We start from the raw sequence: 14987 nt of genomic DNA on the forward strand, positions 1-14987 counted from the left end.
CAATCTTTCTAAAGTGAAGTTATTATTTTTATTATAACAAATTGTTTGTGATTGTTGATTATGGTCATTTGAATGGGAAGGTAGCTTTTATTCATCAGTCTGTGGTAGAAAATCAAATTGACGCCAATATCAGTAAATTCCCAGTCAGATATCTTGTTATTTAAACCCTTGGTATCAACTCAGTATGCTATGCAGAAAGTAGCCACTTAAATATATTAATCATTAGGGTTTTAAAATAAATGTTTTCTTATAAGAATAATAGAAGCTTGTTGTAAAGAATTGTATTGAGAAGGAAAGCAGATAAAAGTTATCGATAATTCTACCTGCAATGAGCATTATGGAAAATTTTGGTGTATTGCTTAAAATAATTTAATATTCATTCCTGCTTATTAAAGGTTTTAGAATCTGGTAAAATTATTCTTATTTAAGACAAACTATGTTAATAATTTTTAGTCACCCTCTTTTAATCCCTGAAAGTTCTTTATTACTCTTCATTTGTAACCTCCATACACTTAGTCTGGAGTTCAGTGATATATGGGCTTCATTACTTAAAATACTCTAGATCTATAATCAGCTTTAGGAAATATATGTAGTCACTTGATGATCCTCACCAACTACTTCTTCCTACAAAGGAGCATGTCTTTTCTTCTGTGGATTATTTAAATAATCCCCTACCCCTATTTTGTTGAGACTTTCAGGCAAAGGGATATATGCTTGGGCTATTCTTGTCAGATTCATTGTCTTTTCAAAGTGCTTTAGTATCCTGATCATTCCTACTATCAAAATATTTTCTTTCTCTGTCATTTTTGTTGGGAAATCATAGAAAAACATACTTTATTTTTAATAATGTGTGACTTACCTAAGTTTTTCACTTTTAAAATACTGCAAATATCTGTCCAATCCTTACTGAGTCAACAGTGACTTAAATGCTTGATTTTGTTGTCGTTGGTGGTGAATAGTTCAGCCTCACTAAGACATGCTAATATTAAAGTCATCTTATCTGTTTTAAAAGCCCCCAGGTACTCAGAGCGGAACACCTAGTAAACCTTATTTACATCATCTTGCTTGAATTATGTTTCCTATAGGGTTCTGAGAATGAAGCGAGTTACCTCAAAGTGTCAAAATCAGACTGATTTGGTTGGAGGCCAACTTGGACTAGTCTGTATGAAAAGTGAGCATCTTAGGTGAGATTCTTAATGCCCATTAGACTTGTAGCATTGCTTGCTGTATTTTATACTAGTAGCCAGGTGTGGGCAGTGATACAGGGCTTGGGGGATCTCTCTTACCGGCCCAGGGATCCAAGGCATTCAGTGCAAAACCTGGCCAGCAGCCCGAGTGAGTAGGAGCCATGTGACTCTGGTGAGTTGGAGTGTGCAATTGCCTCCTGCTTCAGAGCTACCTGATCCGAATACTAAGCAGAGCGAGTGCCGGGCTGAGTGTAAGACACTGAAGACACTGCAGAGCAAGGTGCTTATTCCAGAGGCGTTACAAAACATGGAGATTAAAGACCAGGGAGCCCAAATGGAGCCGCTGCTGCCTACGGTAAGAGACAACCTGCTATCACATAGATTAACCGCGTTTGCTGCAAAACCTGTTAGGCAAGTGGTCTGCTAGCTAGGTGCAGCGAGTGTACTTTTGGGGTGGTGGATAGCTCCTACGACATATGGACAGGGGTCTCCTCCCATCTTGGGAGACTGAAATGCATAAAGCAAAGCACACGATTCTCCCCCCCACCCCCCTTCTCAATATGGATGCACTACGGTGATGAAATGTCTCATGTTTGCTGCTGTTTGAAGAAATGGCCAGGTTTTAGCAGCAGGGGCAGTTACGTGTCTCTCTGCCTGCCTGTTACTGCTTATCTCTCTGATTCTCAGGCTGTGTGCTGGTTTAAGCCCTTGCAAAGAAGCCCCCTTTTATCATGTTTAATCCCTATCGAATTTCCTCCCCCTGCCTCATCCCCAGGCAGTGAGGTGAGGGAATCTGCTGCTGTTGCAGCTCTAGAGATTTAGTCTCTACAGAAACCAGGGGAAAGAACAGAAGGATCGCGTGTGTGTGTGTGTGTGTGTGTGTGTGTGTGTGTGTGTGTGTGTGTTCTGTCTCTTTCTCAAAGGCAAATGTGTCATGGTTTTTGTACAAAGAAGGTATGCATTTTTGGGGGACAGGCACACAATTCAGATGTGAATATTAGAAAGGTTTCTGAACTGTCATTTGGAAATAGCCCATCTGTTTACCTCTGGGTTCTTAAGCTGTTTCCCTACATTTAATTTTTGTGTAAGTGATTGATTTGCCTATCCTCTCCACAATCTCTCTGTCTGGCTCGCAGACTTTGGAGATCTTCAGGCAACATCTTTTTCTGTCTGGAGCAGCTGCTGTTGCTGTGTTTAAGGAAAAAAGAAAAAAAAAACCCAGTATTTTCTTGATGCAACAGAGATGACAGTCATAGCTTCCAGCCATCTATCAGTGCTACCACAGCAGAAATCCCCTCCCTGCACCAAACCAGACGGAGGGGCTGTTTCTCAGCTCCCTGTTACTAAGGTTGGTGACCCACCTTGCGCGGAAGGGACTGGCGGTGAGCTGTCCATTTCCGAGTCCATTCCTAGGTTTTCAACAAAATGCTTCCGTAGGAGGAGTGGGCAGATTCTGGGCCACTGTATTTTCAGGGCCTTACCTCTCCTGCCGGGCTCACATGCTGCAAAAAGATTCCAGTTTGCATCCCCGGAATCAACTGTGGCGACTGAGCATGCCCAGTTCTCCTGCGGACGCCAGGTTTGAGCAGGGAGGGAGCAGAGTGATGGGAAGAATGCAAGGAGTTACCACCAAGAATAGAGTCTCAATAGAGGACAGGGGCAGTGTCGGGGTAGGGGGCCGGGAGAAAGGGAACAGGAGAAAGAAGTTTGTCAAGTACCCTGTCTGCCTGAAAATAGAGATATTTCTTTGTGGCATCAAAGTGGAGTTATAAAAAAAAAGTGTAAAAGATTTGTCTATCTTCCCAAACTTGAACAAATACATAAATTAGGATTCTGTTAGTACTCAGAATAAATACTGTTAAGAATACCAGGGAACTCTTGTTCCCTGGATGAGAGACAGGAACTATACACAAGAATCGTGGTATGGGGATTAGGGAAGGTTTAGGGAAACCCCCAACCCTTTTTTTGGCTGGAGGTGGGGGTGGGGTGGGGTGTTGGAACCTGTCCTAGAAAAGCAGGCTAAAGCCAGTTTGATGTGGCTTATGGATTGTCACTTGTGGGGAACAGTTAAAGGGTTTAGGACCAAATGAGGATTAACTAGAGGAATTTAAAAGAGGATGACATTACTGGGCTAGATGGGCAACCAATTTATAGCTTAAAAGAGCAGAGAAAATACAAGTCTTTCCTGAAAAGAAGGTCTACAATACATCTGATGGAAATTTTTGAAGGCCAGAGTCAAAAGTTTGCATGCCATGGGGTTAATGGTCAGTACAAAATAGTGACAGTTTAATGGTAAGAGGGAATCATATTAGCAGATCATTACAAGAAAAACAAGCCTGAGGGGCTAGAGAGGATGCTGAATTACTGGTCCAGTTTTATACTTGTATAGCAACTCCCCCAGTTGCTTTTATGAAAACCTTTTTTTGTTTAGTTTTCAAAACAAACATGTTATGTAAAGCAGATTTTATTATTTTCATTTTCAAGGTGAGAAATTGAGGCACAGGGAGTCTGAATAACATGTCTAAGATCACCCAGTGATGAAACCAGGACTAGAATTTAGGTCATCTAAAACCAGTTCAGAAAATTTTTTAAAAATTCAATATTTTTTACATTACATTCTTAACCAGGCTTAACATGATCAGTTCCTGGGCTGAAGTTTTTATGCTTGGAAGAGAGCTCTGGGCTCTGTTTTAGAAAATTAATCAGACGACTTTGCAAATAATTTTGTGAGAGGCAATATAGCATAATATTTAGAACTCAGTCAAGGCCAAACACTGCTACTTATTTGTTATATGATATTGGGAAAGTTATAACTTACAGTTTCTTCAACTGAAAAATGAAAAGGGAATGTTATTATATATCTCTTGAGTTTTGGAATCAGTTAAATAACTTATATGAAGTTCCTGACATTTAGTAAGTGTTCAATAAAACTTGCTATTGTCATTGTCAATGTTGCTATAAAATGAATATATTATTGCTATATTCATCTCAATGTAGATACTGAGAGGATGTATAGGTTTCAGGTTTTTGTGAGAAGTGGCTTGTCAGTACTTTCTACCAAGAAGGAAAAGTGGAAAATGGAGAACTGGAAAAGACTCTTCATAGTGGAGGTGGGAGGTGGAGTTTTTTAGTTATAATTATGAAAACTTTGCAGTATGCTTGGAGAGCCAATTGGACAGGCATTAAAAGCCAAGATTAGATATGGGACAGAAGCAGTCAGAGGTAGAAAGGTAGAGAAGTGAAACAGAAAGAAAAATAAGAATAGATAAGTATGTCAAATGAGTGAATGTATTAATCCTGACTCAAGTGAAATGGAGGAACAGATTCTCATTAAGCCTCCCAGGGTTTACCTCCATTTAGTATAGTATATATAAAGTACATTTGAAGGATATGGGCAGAGGAGGCCTAGATATGTTTCTTTTTTTCCCAGTCCTTCTTAGGAAGCTTCAGTGATAATTTCCTTTTGCTGGACAAGCCATCATTGCATTTTGTAGACTCTAATCACTCCAAGGGTTAGGGCGTTCACTCTTGTTGGCTAAGTGTATAGTCTGGTTTTGGTAGCAACTGACTGTTATGTCTGAAGTTACAGAAAAAGTGTGTCAGAAAGATGTGTTCTCTTAAGTGCCTACTGTTGGCCAAACACATTCTTGGTGCTGGAGATGCAGCAATAAATAAGGCAGGCAAACACCCTATATATGTGAAACCTCACACTCCAGCTAGACTAGAAATAGGACTCGATTTAACTTTTTAAGAGACTGCTGCTTTCTCTTCAAAATATTTAATAATTGTTGTAACCTTTTTGATATGGATATATATGGAGAATATATGTAACAGTAATAATGGTGATATCATTTTAGTAAGAATGGAATTAGCCTTTTAAAAGTATGAAGCCCGATATTTAGGATTGCATTATGATTTCACATTTTCCTTTGATATTCAATGTTGAATTTGCTTTTAGGAGTAACCTAACAATTTAAAAATTATCAGGTCATGGAAGAAGCTTCCAGCAGAATATATAACAAATATTTATATCTCATGACATTTAATCTTGGGTGATCTACAGTGAGTCTACTTTGGATCCCTTCTAAGATTCTGATGTCTGAAAAAGGACTTAAATTGAGCTTACTCATAACATTTCCCTAAGGTATAAAACTACAGTAAAGTTCACTTTTAAAAGATAATTTGATGATATAGGATAGATGATTGGATTTAGTACTTTTAGAAAATGCTAATTCCATATTTCCAAGTTGCCCAGTTTATTGAATTGTTTTATTTGTGGAAAAAAGTTATAAAAAGTCTTTAATGTAATTAAATCAGGGAAAGAAAAATGGGACTAAAATGTCAAAGTAACAAAAAGAGCACATGGATTGGCTAAGTAATATTGTTTTTTCTGTTCAATTTGAATTGAAATTTAAATTATAATCTGAGTTTAAAGAAAACATACTCACTACACCTTGTAGTCAGTAGGAAGCAAAATGCAGTATAAGAAATTAATCCCCATTTCTACTTTCATGATTTGAATTGTTACTCTAGCATGGTGAGTGACTATAGAAATAAAATATATGTATAGAATGCTAAGGTTGGGAATGAGTGGTAGAATCTGAAGGCTATAAGTATTGAGTTTACTTATTTATTAATATTATGTTTATGATAAAAATATTGAGATCAGATTAGGAAGTGGGCTAGTTTATGATGAAGAGTTAGAAAATATCTGGGCCAAGGTCTGGAACTCAAATACAGTCAGAGAGCATGGTCAGAATACAATGATACTTCCAATATATCATTTCTTTCTAACCTTGAATGATGGTTGCTTCAGAAGTCTAAACTGGGCATGAATAGATTGCAGTGTATTACGATGGGCCGCAAGTAAATGCAGAAATGTGGATGCCACTCTCAGCCCTTCTGTGAGAGAGACTTCAACTCTTCCTTTCCCATATCACATAGGACACATGACAATGATCATTTGACTTCCTGTGAGGACACCATTGTCAATCTGTATAGTAAATATTAGTTAAGTTTTATGTTTTATTTTTAGGTAAAATAAATTTAGATTGAAGTTTTAATATATTCTCGCACCACAAACAGTTGTCTCAGATACTCTTTGGGGTGTACTACTTTTTTTTTTTTTTTTTAGAAAAAGGGAATAATTTGTGTGTGTTGCATCTTTTATGGAATTTATATATATATATTTTAATGGGTCTTATTTTTGAGAGCGATATGGGTTTGCAGCAATATTAAGCAGAAGGTACAGAGATTTCCCATATATCCCCTGCCCCTTACACATACATAGCTCCCCCATTAACAAGATCTCTCACCAGAGTGGTACATTTGTTACAGTTGATGAAACATTATCACCCAAAGTCCACAGTTTGCATTAGGACTTGGTGTTGGACATCCTATAGTTTTGAACAAATTTATAATAACATGTATCCACCATTATAGTATTATACAGAGTCATTTCACTGCCCTAAAGATCCTCTGTGCTCTGCCTATTCATCCCTCCCTTTCCACTAACCCCTGGTAACCACTGACTTTTTTACTTTCTTCATAGTTTTGCATTTTTTAGAGTATTATATAGTTGGAATCACAGTACATAGCCTTTTCAGATTGGCTTCTTTCATTTAGTATTAGGCATTTAAATGTATTTTCATGACTTGATATCTCATTTCTGTTTATCACTGAATTTTATTTCATTGTCTTGATGTACTACAGTTTATTTATCCATATACCCACTGAAAAATATCTGGGTTGCCTCCAAGTTTGGCATTTATGAATAAGTCTGGTATAAACATCCATGTGCAGATCTTTGTGTGGACATGTTTTCAGTTTCTTTGGGTAAATACTAAGGAGTGTTATTACTGGATTGCATAAGAGTATTTAGTATTTTTAAAAACTGCCAAGCTGTCTTTAGTAGTGGCTGTACTACCTGATATTCTCATGAGCAGTGAATGAGAGTTCCTCTTGCTCCACACGCTTACCAGCATTTGGTGTTGTCAGTTTTTTATACGTTGTCGGATTTGATTCGGTAATATTTTGTAGAGAGTTTTTGCATTCATGCTTATGAGGGACATTGGTTTGTAGTCTTCTTTTCTTATAATATCTTTGTTAGGTTTTGGTATTAGGGTGATGGCCTCACATACTGAGTTAGGGAGTGTTCCTCCTTTCTATTTTCTGACATAGATTGTTTTGGAAGGTTATTCATTGTTGACACCATTATTTTTAATAGATAGATTCATATATATTTTGACCACAGGATTGTAGAGATCAACTGGAGTCTAGATTTTAGACTGGCTCCTTAATTTACGCATGATAGAACTGGACATCAAAGACATAAAGAGGTATATTTAAGGGCATGCTACTTATGATGCTAGTTAATGGCAGAACTCAGCCTGGAGTCCAAATCTCTTGATTATTCATTTATCATTCTTTCCACTATTATATAGTCTCTATTACTAGCATAGCATCAACGGCTGAGTTCCAAATTAAAATGGAAATTAGGCAGTTTGTAAAGTAATAATAGATATTGTCTCAGGTTCATGATAGGTACAAACATCTGTAATCCTCATGATAATCCTGAAAAGTTGCTAATGTTTTCCAGCCTTGCAGATGAGAAACTGAGGTCCAGAGATTTGTATAAATTATCCAAGTTCACATAGCTAAGAAGTGCTAAGCTAGGATTTGAAAATATTTTTTCTAGTTAATAAGTAACTTGTCTCCCTTAAGGCTAATTAAACAATAAAAAAGAATCCCATTATAAAACGAGCTTTCACATCTTCCCCTCCAATAAAATATGAAAGTACTCTGATACAAGGTGCTATAAAATGTCAGGTCTTTTTGCCCACATATTTCATGATTCCATTTATATGAAATGTCTGGAATAGGCAAATCCTTAGAGACATAAAGTAGATTAGTGGTTGCCAGGACCTGGGATGTAGGGGAGAGTTAGGAGTGACTGCTAATAGGTACAGAGTTTCTTTTTGAGGTGGTGGAAATGTTTTGAAATTACGTGGCGGTGATGGTTACACAACACTCTGAATATACTAAAAACCAATGAACTGCACACTGTAAAATGGTGAATTTTATGTTATGTAAACATTATTTCAAAAAATTATTTTAAAAGTAAGTTACTGTTTAGCATTATCATGAACAAGGAGAAGGCTAAGTGTCCAAAAAATGCTTATATCAGTTACATTTATGTAAATTAAGAAGAGAGCAAATAAAATATTCACAAAATAAAAATAACTTCCTCCCCCCACAAGAAATTCTTTACCACAAATTTGATTCTGTTTGTCAAGATAATGCTGAGATTGGTCAGGGTTTCAGGTTATTTGCAGACCTAGAGGTCTTGGAATATATCTTCAAAGCTGAGTTAAGAGAATATATGGTGCATTTTATGTACCAGAGAGAGAGAGAACTATTTCACTTGAGTCACACTGTATTTAGATATTTAATTTCTTATGGCAATATTTTGCAGTTTTGTCTTAGTGTAAATTTCTATGCAATATAGCAAGAATAACACAAAAATTGCAGAAGTGCCATTTATATAGTGGTTCCTACATTGAGCTTAAATACCAAATTCATGTTGAATTCCAAGTAGCTCAGAACTCGAGAGGTGCTCTCAGAAGATGAAAATGGAGATTAATCTACAAACTCAGTTGGATAGAGTGAGGATATATTATAGCCAAAGACTCTTGATATAGTTTTGAATTAATGACAAAGTCCCTGTACCAACATCAGCAAGACTTGCTCATTCATCATGAAAATTATGCTCTAAGGATCTAATAAGCAAGTTTTTAAGGCAGAATTTTCCCATTGCATATTGAATGTGCTAGGTTGCTGGAGTGCCTCCAACATTTATTTGTAACTCCACTTGTTCTTGCTAATTCTGGAAAACCAAAATTATTTAGGGAAGGCTGTTTCTTTCTAGTGTCTTTTTTCTCCCTTTTGACTAATGAGGCTTTAATATCAAAGATGATGACCTAGTCAAATTTCAGAAAGCAAGTGACATAAAAAGTAGGTATATAACAACTACCGGATGGGATCAAAACATAGCTCTGCTTAGGAAGCGTATTTCATTATTGTTAGATCCATACTGCTTTTTTCACAAAGTGGTGAATTTCTGTTGATATTTAAGGTTTTCTGGGAATAAACCTCTCCAAATGCTTCTGATTTTCTCAGATATATGAATGTGGTTTAAAAATGAAAAAAAAAAACCCACCACATACACACAACAAACCCAACACAGAGACAGCAGCAAGACACACCCTTAAGGTATAATATAATTTATTTTAGTGCATAACCATGTACTTTGTAGTATAACTTTATGATATAAATGTCTGTTAAAAACATGTCATATATAATTGACAGAACACTTATAGTAAATATAAAAATTTGGTATTTTTTTCCTAAACAATGGGATTATTGAAAGCCTTACTCTTGAGGACCACCTGCATCAGAATTGTCAGGAGGGCTAGTTAAAAATTCAAGTTCCAGGCCTTATTTAAGCCTACAGTCTGAGAATATTAAAGGGTAGCACTAAGGAAACCAGCATTTAAAAAAACCTCTAGGTGATTCTTATGTACATTAAAGCTTGAGAATTTTTGCCTTAAATATCAACAAAATAGAACAATCATCATATATTTTTAAATTATTTTAACCGTAAGAATGCTGGGAGACTAAGTTTTGCCATAAAACAGGCTTTTTAACAATAAATCATAATGGGCTAGAAAATTAAGTGCTTATTTACTTATTTAACATATTACCTATTACTTTGCAATATTGTGTATGTACATGTATATATATCCTGATGATTTCAATTTATGATGGCTTGCTTATGATTTTTCAACTTTACCAGGGTGCAAAATCTATGGACATTCAGTATACTACTCAACTTTCCATGGTGTTACCTCTGGATAAACCCATTGTAAATGGAAAATGCCATATATGGAAGATGCACTTTCAACTTATGATATTTTCAGTTTACAGTGGGTTTACCAGGGCATAACTCCATTGTAGGTTGAGAAGCATCCGTATGTAAATTATTTTACTTAAATGCAAATACATATAATTTGTTGCCTCAATCGGTGGCTGGATTCTTGAAAGCAGCTTATTTTAGATAATTTTTGTGCTGCTCTCACAGAACCAAGTGCATGGAACTCCTTGTTAAATATATCATGGGTAATAGATTAAGCAGCAACACTAGCAGACATTAATTGTTAAGAGTTTGGACATTGGAGTTGGAAAATTCTAAAAGTTTCAGTTAGGAGGTGTGTCAATTTTGGCAAGTTATCTAGGTTTTCAAAGTCATACTTTTCTTACCTACAAAATAGGAATGGTAATAATATATCTATCTCCCAGGTTTGTGAGAAGCAATGAAAAAAATACATGTTATATCATTTAGACTAATGACTCAGTAATAGTAGCTATTATTCTTATTCTTGGCTTAATAGTTTTCCTTTTGAATGAAAATCATTACCTGATATGCACAATTAATTCAATCCTTGATTCAATAATGCTTACTCAATAACTCGATGTATCCATTTGACAGTAATACAGAAGTATGTCAATAATATAAATTGATAATTATAATACAGTACAATCCTTTTCCTAATTATAAAATTAATACTTGATTTTTAGGATCATTTGGAAAGCATCAAAAGTAAATATAAACTAATTTTATCATTTTTTAGCTTTTTATTTTGACTCTGTTTTTACTCACGGAATACTTGCAAAAATAGTACAGAATTCCCATATCCTTTTCATCCACCTTACCTTAACTTTCTAAAAACTAGAAAGTTAACATTGATACAATTATATTAACTAAACTACCATATTCGAATATCACCAGTGTTTTCACTAATGTCCATTTTCTGTTCTAGGATATAATTCAGAGTACCATATTGTGTTTAGATATCACATTTCTTTAATCTCCAGTTTTTGACAGTTACTAAGTCTTTTTCTTTCATGACCTTGTCACTCTTGAAGTGTACAGGTCAATGTTTTGGAGATTATTACTCAATTTGTGTTTGAGGTTTTCATGGTTAGATTGAGGTTATGCATTGTTTGTCAATAATACTGTAGAAGTGATGTTCCATTTTCCTTTCTTTATATCAGGATATACGTATCTTACTTCTGGTGACATTAACTTTGATTATGGAGGTATCTTCTGTTTTTTTCCCATTGAAAAGTCAAAAAAGTTTCCCTTTGTAATAATATATTTGGGGAGATACTTTGAGACTATGTGAATTTCCTATTTCTCCTCAAACTTTTGCACATTAATTTTAGCACTCATTGGTAAATATTTCCTGTTTTTAATAGACACATAATGATTATACATATTTATTCTGTAAATATGTATGGTATGATGTTTTGATACAAGTATACATTGTATAATAATCAAATAAGGGTAATTAACATATCCATCACCTCAAACACTTATCTCTTTATTATGAAAACATTCAAAAATCCTTGATTTTAGCTATTTTGAAATATACAATGTATGTGTTAACTATAGTCACTGTACTATACAATAGAACACCAGAACTTATTCCTCCTATCTAACTGTAGCTTGGTGCCCATTGACCAACCTCTACCCATCATTCCCTTCTCCCTACCTTCCCCAGCCTCTAGTAACCACTATTCTGTTCTCTACTTCTACGGAAACAACTTTTTAAGATTCCATATATAAGGAGACTTCAAAAGGTTTGTAGAAAAATGTAATTAAAAGATAAAAATAAAATATAAACTTTATTTCTCAATATAAGCTCTATCAAGTTCAAGACACTTTTGTAAGTGATGATACCAGCCATTTAATTAATCCCTAAAGAACCAAGGGTCTTGGGAATTTAACCATGTCAATGCAGTCTCTCTAATAACTGAAGAAAAATGGCTGCCATTTATGTATTTTTTTTAAGATTCACACAAAAAAGAAATTAGAATGAGCCAAATCAGGACTTTAAGGCGGATGCCTAATAATTTCTCATTGAAACTCCCACAAAATTGCCCTTGTTTGATGAGAGGAATGTGTAGGAACATTGTTGTGGTAGAGAAAGACTCTCTGGTGAAGGTTTTCTGGGCATTTTTCTGCTAAAGCTTTGGCTAACTTGCTCAAAACACTCTCATACTAAGCAGATGTTGTCATTCCTTGGCCCTCCAAAAAGTCCACAAGCAAAATGACTTTAGCATCTCAAAAAACTGATGCCATGACTTTTGTTATTAATGGGTCTGCTTTTGCTTTGACTAGGCCATATCATCCTCTTGGTAGTCGTTGCTTTGATTGTGCTTTGTCTTCAGGATCATTCTGGTAAAGCCATGTTTCATCTCTTTTGCAATTCATCAAAGAAATGCTTCAGGATCTTGATTCTACTTGCTTAAAATTTTAATTGAAAGTTCTGCACTTGTCTGCAGATAATTTGGGTGCAGTGATTTTGGCACTGTTTTAGTTGAAAGTTTGCTAAACTTTAATTTTTCAGTCAGAATTGTGTAAGCTGAAGTATTGGTTATAGCTATGGTGTTGGCTATTGCTTGTGCTGTTAATCATTGGTTGTCTCCAATTAGGGCACAAACAAGATTATTTTCTCCCTTGAAAATTGATATGAATGGTCTGCCACTGTGGGCTTCAACATTGTTTCTTCCCTTCTTAAAATGAGTTATCCATTTGTGAACTGCTGATTTATTTTGGGCATTGTCTCCATAAAGCATCAATGATTTCACCATTCTTCCACTCAGGCTTCATCATAAATTTGATATTTGTTCTTGGTTCGATTTTAGCAGGATTTGTGTTGCTCTGATATGGGCTGTTTTCAAATTCATGTCTTATCTTTCTAGGTGCCTCTAGATACTCATCAGACATGTTATAACAAGTTAGTATGAGTTTATTTTGGTGCAAATTTTTTTGAAATTCATGCAAATTTCTTTATCATACACATTTTCTGTGAACTTTTTGAAGACCCCTTGTATAAGTGAGATCATGCAGTATTTGTCCTTCTGTGCTAGACTTATTTCACTTAACATAACGTTCTGTAGGTTTATCTATGTTGTGAATGACAGGATTTCATTCTTTTTTGTGGCTGAATAGTACTCTATTGAGTGTGTATATTACATTTTTATTTGTATTATTTGTTATTTATTCACCTTTTTTGAGTTGGAGTTTCATTCTTGTTGCCCAGGCTGGAGTGCAGTGGCACAGTCTCAGCTCACTGCAACCTCCAACTCCTGGGTTTAAGCAATTCTCCTGCCTTATCTTGCTGAGTAGCTGGGATTACAGGCGCCCGCCACCATATACCTGGCTAATTTTTTTTGTATTTTGAGTAGAGATGGGGTCTCACCATGTTGGCCAGGCTGGTCTCGAACTCCTGACCTTAGGTGTTCCACTCACCTTGGCCTCCCAAAGTGCTGGAATTACAGCCACCATGCCTGACCTTTTTATTTTTTTAAGAAACAAGGTCTTGCTCTGTCACCCAGGCTGGAGTTCAGTCGTGCAATCATGGTTCACTACAGCCTCAAGGACCTGGGTTCAAGTGGTCCTCTGACCTCAACCTCTTGAGTAGGTAGGACTACAAGTGTGCACTACCATGCCTAATTAATTTTTTTATTTTTTTATTTTTATTTTTATTTTTTTTTTGTAGAGACAGGATCTAAGTATGTTGCTCAGGCTGGTCTTGAACTACTGGCCTCAGGCAATCCTCCTGCCTCCACCTCCCAAAACCACTGGGATTACAGGCGTGCATCACTATACCTGGCCTACATTTTTATTTTTATTATTTTATGTATATATATATACACGTATATATCTATACATGTATTTATGTATATAGATATATACATATATATACATATATACATATATATATATAGAGAGAGAGAGAGAGAGAAAGAGAGAGAGAGAGAGACAGAGTCTCACTCTGTTGTCCAGGCTGGAGTGCAGTAGCACGATTCCTGGCTCACTGCAACCTCTACCTCCCAGGTTCAAGCAATTCTCCTGCCTCAGCCTCCCGAGTAGCTGGGACTACAGGTGCCTGCCACCACTCCCGGTAATTTTTTTTGTATTTTTAGTAGAGACAGGTTTTTACCATGTTTACCAGGCTGGTCTCGAACTCCTGACCTCAGGTGATCTGCCCACTTTGGCTTCCCAAAGTGCTGTGATTACAAGTGTGAGCCACTGTGTCCGGCCTATCTGGCTTACATTTTTAAATCCACTCATTTATTGATGGACACTTAATTTGACTCCATGTCTTGGATATTGTGAGTAGTGTTGGTGTAAACATGGGAGTACAAATATCTCTTCAACATATGGATTTCATTTCCTTTAGATATATGGCAGTAGTGGGATTGTTGGGTCATATGACAGTTCTATTTTTAATTTTTTGAGGATATTGTCCATAATGGCTATACAAATTTATTCTCACCAATTGTGAGAAAATCTCCACATTCTTGCCAGCATTTGTTTGTTTGTTTTCTCTTTTTGACAATAGCCACTCTAACTGGAGTGATATCTCATTGTGGTTTTGATTTGCGTTTCCCTGATTGTTAGTGATGTTGAGCAGTTTTTCATATGCTAGTTAGTCACTTGAATGTCTTATTTTGATGAATGCCTGATCAGATCTTTCACCCATTTTTAAATTAGGTGATTTAATTTTTGCTATTTGAGTTTCTGATTTAATTTTTTGCTATTTAATTGTTTGAGTTTCTTATAAATTCTGGATATTTACCTTTTGTCAGATGCAAGGTTTGCAAGTGTTTTCTCCAATTAAGTTGTCTTTTTGCTCTGTTTATTGTTTCCTTTACTGAGCAGAAGCTTTT

The 14987-nt window shown here is 35.8% G+C and overlaps 1 protein-coding gene across 8 annotated transcripts in view; it reads left to right on the forward strand.

Annotated features, from left to right (window-relative positions):
• Nucleotides 1-1311: 1311 nt before the first annotated feature.
• Nucleotides 1312-14987, forward strand: part of SLC4A10 (solute carrier family 4 member 10) — a 360081-nt gene continuing 346405 nt past the window's right edge. For 5 of the 8 annotated variants that reach the window (XM_031008814.3, XM_004032704.5, XM_031008813.3 and 2 more), the window contains exon 1: nt 1313-1542. Coding sequence is in view for 4 of the 8 variants with exons in the window: in XM_004032704.5 (XP_004032752.1) it covers nt 1495-1542 (48 nt within the window). In the remaining 4 variants the exon portion in view is untranslated. Of the gene's footprint in view, nt 1543-14987 lie in introns of all 8 variants that reach the window. The other 3 variants (XM_031008812.3, XM_031008815.3, XM_004032703.5) reach the window with 3 other exon arrangements.

The sequence above is a fragment of the Gorilla gorilla genome, chromosome 11, assembly GCF_029281585.2.
Source record: "Gorilla gorilla gorilla isolate KB3781 chromosome 11, NHGRI_mGorGor1-v2.1_pri, whole genome shotgun sequence".
Lineage (NCBI taxonomy): Eukaryota > Metazoa > Chordata > Mammalia > Primates > Hominidae > Gorilla > Gorilla gorilla.